This window comes from Opisthorchis viverrini, assembly GCF_000715545.1.
Source record: "Opisthorchis viverrini unplaced genomic scaffold opera_v5_270, whole genome shotgun sequence".
In the NCBI taxonomy this organism is placed as follows: domain Eukaryota; kingdom Metazoa; phylum Platyhelminthes; class Trematoda; order Opisthorchiida; family Opisthorchiidae; genus Opisthorchis; species Opisthorchis viverrini.
The window spans coordinates 268,051-274,087 of NW_008751922.1; the positions used below are offsets into that span (position 1 = coordinate 268,051).

The following is a 6,037-nucleotide window of genomic DNA, read 5'->3' on the forward strand; positions in this document are numbered from 1 at the left end:
TTGGTAAATCACAAGCGATGTAAGAGGGGATCGTAATATCATCACATTGGCCACGACGTATCATGGAGTTACCACAAGAAATTGAAGTACGTACATTACTTTTTGATCGTATGGTCGGTAAAGGGGGTCCACTCAACGAAGACCAGTTGGGTTGCTCTTCATGAGTGACCTTTTTCGGGGACGCCACTGTTTTAAATTGCATGCACGCAAACAACGGTTCTGGTCGCAGCAAAGTTGGGTTAATTAAGTCAAGGTGAGAACCGATGAGAGAATAGATGTAAGATATTCCACTCTTAACAAAGAATTTGAATGTAAGAACTAGATAAATCACTGACCTCTGCGACTTTGCCATAACTTTATTTCGGAAGTTTGACCGTTACTCAATGTTAGTTGTTCTCACAGACAACAAAACAACGGGGGGAGGCAGCTCAGTGTTTCTACTCAAATGCTTAGGATTCTGCCAACCTGTTTGGTTGTGAAACACTCTATACTTGACAACTAGATCGGTAGTTGGGATTAGGTTCTCAAAGACCGCTTGCGGAAACTGTTAGAGTGTTGTCAAGCCAATTTCAACCGAGGAAGGAAGGGTTGAGGTTGGTCCAATGGTGACCACTAGGCTTGTCGCGTCAAAGTGTGCCCTTACCTGCATCATGTTAGTGTTACGGTTCGACTACGCGGTGGGCAAACAATAAGATATGCGGACTGTGACAATATTCTATCCCCAACTAGGTTGCTTGATCCAGACTCCTAGCACGGCGAATAGTAAGAAGACGAAAAACCTCAGACGCAACATTAATGATTCAAACAACACGCGATCAACAGGCGAATCCCGGAAAAATGACGATGCATATATATATCCATGGTTTGACCTTGAAAAGTGCCGGAAGTTCGTTAGCACACACAAAGATACGGAGTTTTCGGGGATATTGACACCCCCAACACCTCCCCTTGTGAAAAAGTCAGTAGCATACCCGACGAGAGTCGACCTGGATACGTTCCGGCTGGCGGCGGTGTCGATCTGTCCACCGCCTGGAGAGAAGTACTGAATCAAATACTGAGCTGCTAGTCACACTCTCTTCTTTCGAAGCTGTCCCAGTTCTCAGCTCACAAGGATCGAGCAATATGTCCAACGGTACGGTACCCGAACATACTTGAGTTTCCGGCGTGCTGTTAAAGCGGAGTTGGTTTTGATGTCTGGTCCAGGTGTCTTGACCAGCTGACACATCGTACATCACACTACCGCGTTTACGATAGTCACGGACAAGTACGGGCGTTCCCACGTTGAATAGAGTTCCAGCTGCCACCGATATGGACCTTGACTCAGTAGATTGTGTTGGCAACATGGAAGAATGCATACTTCTCAGTTTACGGCCCATGAGCCCCTCTGCAGGTGATTGGTGGTTCGCCAAAGTGTCATTCGGGGTCGTTCGGTACACAAACAAAAATCTCTTTAGGGCTTCGACGGAAATCGACATTTTGACTATCTTGCTTCAGTCTTGTGCTTTTGGAATGCCATACAGGCACCACACATCAGTGTACCAGAGTAACTCCCCTGTCATTGCATTCGATTTGTTAAGACTGCGTAATTGACGGTCGCTTATTTTGGCTTCAGTAGAGAAGCCTTTCCTCAGATATTGTTTTCTGCTATCCTTCTTTACTTCTATCCCTCCAACCACTCAGCACGTACTCAACCAATCGTCGCCAATTCCACTGCGGACATGCTTGGCCAATACTTTCTTCCCGTTTCCGAACGGCTTCTGGAACACGCGCTAATTGTTGAGAAGGTGGAAGAGCTGTTTAAATCAGAGAAGCGAGCAGGTGAGTACTACACAGTCAGACTGCTTTCCCGGTTTTGTACATGTTCACCCGGCTCCACGATTCTTCTTCCATTATTTTGGCGCATTCCTGTGGCTCATGCAGCATCATTCATGCAGCTTGCCTACTCACAAGCGCTGTGGGGGTGCTGACCTATCCAACGGTCCAGATGTGTGCTAGGTTTGTTCTTCAACCTCAGCCGATCAAAGTGACTCTGGAACGTCCCCAATTCCTTGTCTCTCTCTCCGTTCTCAACGCTCCTTCCGTCCAACAAGGCGGCTGGAACATTCCGTAACACAGGATCCTGCCGTTGGAGTTGCACCAACCTTTGGGGATCCAGTTCGGCGACGAGGCTCTTGACCCCAATCATGATCCTGGGGACCTCATCTTCTTCAGCCTCTGGTCTTGACAGCCAGTCAGCCAAGTGGTTCTCCTTCCCGGGCACGTGCTGGATTGTGAAGTCGTATTCTTGCAACCGGAGTGCCCAGCGTGCGAGCTTTCCGCGAGGATCTCTCGTGGTCCTGATCCACTCCAGGGGTTTGTGATCGGTTTCGACATGCAATCTTTGTTCAAGCAGATATGGCCTCCACTTATCCAGGACCCAGACGGTCGCTAAACTTTCTTTCTCAATGGTCGAGTACTTCTGTTCAGCGTTAGTCAGGACACGACTGGCATATTCGATAACTCCATTCCTCTGCTTTAAGACTTCGAAACAAGTCGCTTGTATGACTATTCCTGAGTGTGCTGATAACGATCGTGACGCAGTTTGTCCACATCTGATTATCTTATGGGCGTCAAAGTTGTTCTGAGGGTTTACTGATCTGTTTGGGGATAGCTTGAGGGTTATTCACACAAATAACGTAGCGGACAAAGTTTGCACGTGACGTGATTTCCAGTTTTTTGGCACTCGTAGACCTAACAGACCAAGAGCCACCTGACCAACTCCCAGTGCATGGATTTGCGGCATTTTTGGACACACAGACGTTGCACCAACTGGAAATTCTTTGTCTATCTGCAGTCATTTCCCGTTCGGAGTGCTCAAACAACAGGGCAACCAATCCGACCGAGCCCGGTGTCTCCCAATCGAAAATCTTCGCCGTACACGCGGCTAAACAACATGAAAGCGGACTAGGAGAAAATATGTAAAATCGATGTTGATGTTTCCAGTTTCTGTTAGCGGTACAAACCGGATTATATTTTGACCGGGTTTCCAGTCCTCGTCGCTTTTCTCCCTAAATTTTCGTTTGATTCTTTTCTAGGCTTGGAAACGGCGAGTGAACGCGAGGAAGAGTTGAGCGGCCTGGTGGAAGTGTTGGTACGGAATTTGTTTGCATTCTACCCACTTCTAATCAAATTTGTCGATCGTCATCGATCTGCTTGGCTCAAGCATCCGACGCAGGAAACGCAACGCCTATTCACAGCGGTCGCGCGTATGTTCCTGATCTGGGCGAAAGCCACGGTAAGTGAGCGCTTTTTACTATTTGTCAATATATGTTTTTCCAGGACTTGCGTGCGATGGAACCTAACACCACTCTGTTGAGTTGCTTCTCAACTTTTCTGAGCATCGTTTGTCTGTCACGTTTATGTAAGGGATGCAGACGTTGTGTCCATTTTGTTTCAGCGCTGATACATTTTGCGATAGAGTGATGGAAAGAAATTTATCCCGCGACCTTGTTGTCTCCATTGAACGTTGTCTCAACCATCTTGCATGAGTGACTAGTTAAAGCTCAACTTCAGTTCGTTGTGAATGACATGTCTTCAACCTCCAGGACGAGGTATCCCGCCTTATCCGTCCCGTCCCATAACTGAGCTGATCGGATCACGTTACTTTCGACTTTTCTGTGCACTATATCGTCAGCTTATGATGAGGGTCACAGATGACAAAGCGAAACAGTCATACCGAATAACAGGAAGCGCGTCTTGCTTCGGTCGCACACTGGTCGTATAACTGATCTCATCACTAACATTGTTTACAGTTCGCTCGGCCGTAACACCCTTCCCGTGCTTAGCTGACATGCTGCCCGGAGGAAACCGCGACCATACCACGTTGGAAACACCGGTTCTCGTCTGATCACCGAAATTGAGCAACGTTGCGCCCCATTAGTACTTGCCTGGGTGACCGGCTAGGAATACCGGGTGTTGCGGCCGTTCCTCCTTTTGAGGCGAGATGGACCAGATGGTTAGAGCGCGAATTTACTGACCGGAAGGTTCGAACCCGACCTCTGCCTCTCGACTTCCCCTGTCTAGGCTTGGGCAACCTGGCAGTATCTCAGCCCTCGTGTCTCCTTCATGTGGCATGGCACCTAGGCACCGAAAGGGTGCTACAGCTGAACGATTGTTATTATCGACCATTGGTTACAGCGTAATACAGCAGACTAAAAATGTTCAGTGGCAGTCTACCGGGCCGTCAAGATGTGGGTTCTGAAAACTTTGGAAGTACGTGGAAACTGCGGGGAACTGAGTCATCTTTTTTTCGGTGACTGAAACAGAACGAACAAGTGTGATGATTTCTCGATGAATATCAATGATCAACTTGGACGCAAGGGGAAACCAGGACACCCAGAACAAAGTTCACGCTAATAGAACCATTGTGGTTGAACTGTTCCGCATGAAAATACCGGGTGTAGCACACCGTACGAGTTATAAATGCACCCTTCCGCTGCGTAGCTGCCATGCACGGCGTGTCCAAGCCTAGACGAGAGTAGTCGAGATGCAGAGGTTGGATTCGAACCACGAACCTTCCGGTCGATTACTTTCGGCTCACAGTATAGTAGCGAACATGAGGAAAAGTGGAAAATGCTCAGTCACTGCGGCATCGTATCGATATAACCAGGCCATAATTTGGACCGTTAATCGGGCCGGGCATTTCTTCACAGCCAAATATAAGTAATACACTCAGTGCACAAAGCCAAAAAGCACTTGAGTATGTGTAAAACCTCTTCACAGATGGCTTAAATTGGTTCATCCGTGTGCCATTCATGTTGATCATAGACCTAAAACATTGTTTTCTGTTTATCTATCTCAATAAGACAGAAACGGGAGATAAAATGCGAAATGGAATCTTTCTAGACAGCTTCGTTAATCGCAGCACGCGTGACACCGTTCAGAGAGGCAACGAATGAATGTACTTAAGCATGCTTTTGATGCTAAATCAGACGCATTGTTGAGTAAAGTTCACTGAAGCGTAGGCGTACTGTCACTCCCAGACACTTCTCAGCACACCCAGTACTCGATGATGACAAACGCTCACAACGTAACCAATCAGAGGCGAACTGATGTGAAGTTGCGATGCACATCTGAACACTATTCAATCAGTTTGTTAGAAGACCAATTCTTTTCATGATATATCGATGGTATCTACCCAGATTGTGGCTAGTTTCGTGTTAAGAATCTCTTGCAAGGCCGTTTACTCTCTCGCAAGGAAATAGACGCTCACTCAATCGATAACACGATGAGTAGTACTGCGATTTCGGACTGATGACTACTCAGATCCTCGTTTCGCCTTTTTGTGCTTGTGCAGAAATTCAAACGTGAGGAGGAGAACTTTGTCAGCCAGCATGAAATCGATCATCTGTCTCTGATAGTGCCGTCTGGTGGGGGAAGTTCAAGCCTCGCCCCTCGTACTCGGTCCACTATCAATGGGAAAAGTGACACTGGAGGAGTCAAGCCAAGTGAGTCTGTGGCATGCTGTCAAAAATCCACTACGCCATTTCGTTCTTTTCTGCTTTACCGGTCCGAAATACATTAGTATCTAAACCCTAGAATACTGTTTTCAGTTTGAGGGGGTGGCTTACCGAACCAAGTTCAGGAGAAGTCATTCGTCTCGTTGTTACTCCTTGCTTGGTCGATGGGCTCTAACCCTTAATTCTGTGTGGAGTCTAAGGCTTCCGCAACTATGGTGAAACATTTCATTTTCACGGGAGACTCAACTGAATCTCTCGTTTATGATATTCTACAACTGAATGTGATGCACACAGGTCGCCTCATGACTCAGATGGCACGGTATTCGAGATATCGCAGTATATTTTCTCATAAAGGAAATTACTCACAAGGTTGCTGAAAACTCTTCGACAGCCCACGACCGGTTTCGCCCTTGTTGGGGCTCATCAGGTAGACGCAGTCCCCGGGTTTCCGTCAACCTTATGTTCTACTTGAACTCAGTCCAATTTAGTTTCAAGTGGGACATAAGGTTGACGGAAACTCGGGGACTGCGCCTACCTGA

The 6,037-nt window shown here is 47.3% G+C and overlaps 1 protein-coding gene across 1 annotated transcript in view; it reads left to right on the forward strand.

Annotated features, from left to right (window-relative positions):
* The window catches only part of T265_09254 (hypothetical protein), a gene marked incomplete at both ends in the record, with an annotated part of 179,014 nt that overhangs the window by 122,724 nt on the left and 50,253 nt on the right, over positions 1-6,037 (forward strand). The window contains 3 exons of the mRNA XM_009175285.1: positions 1,681-1,818; positions 3,075-3,274; positions 5,336-5,486. Coding sequence (XP_009173549.1) covers positions 1,681-1,818; positions 3,075-3,274; positions 5,336-5,486 — 489 coding nt within the window. The remainder of the gene's footprint in view (positions 1-1,680; positions 1,819-3,074; positions 3,275-5,335; positions 5,487-6,037) is intronic.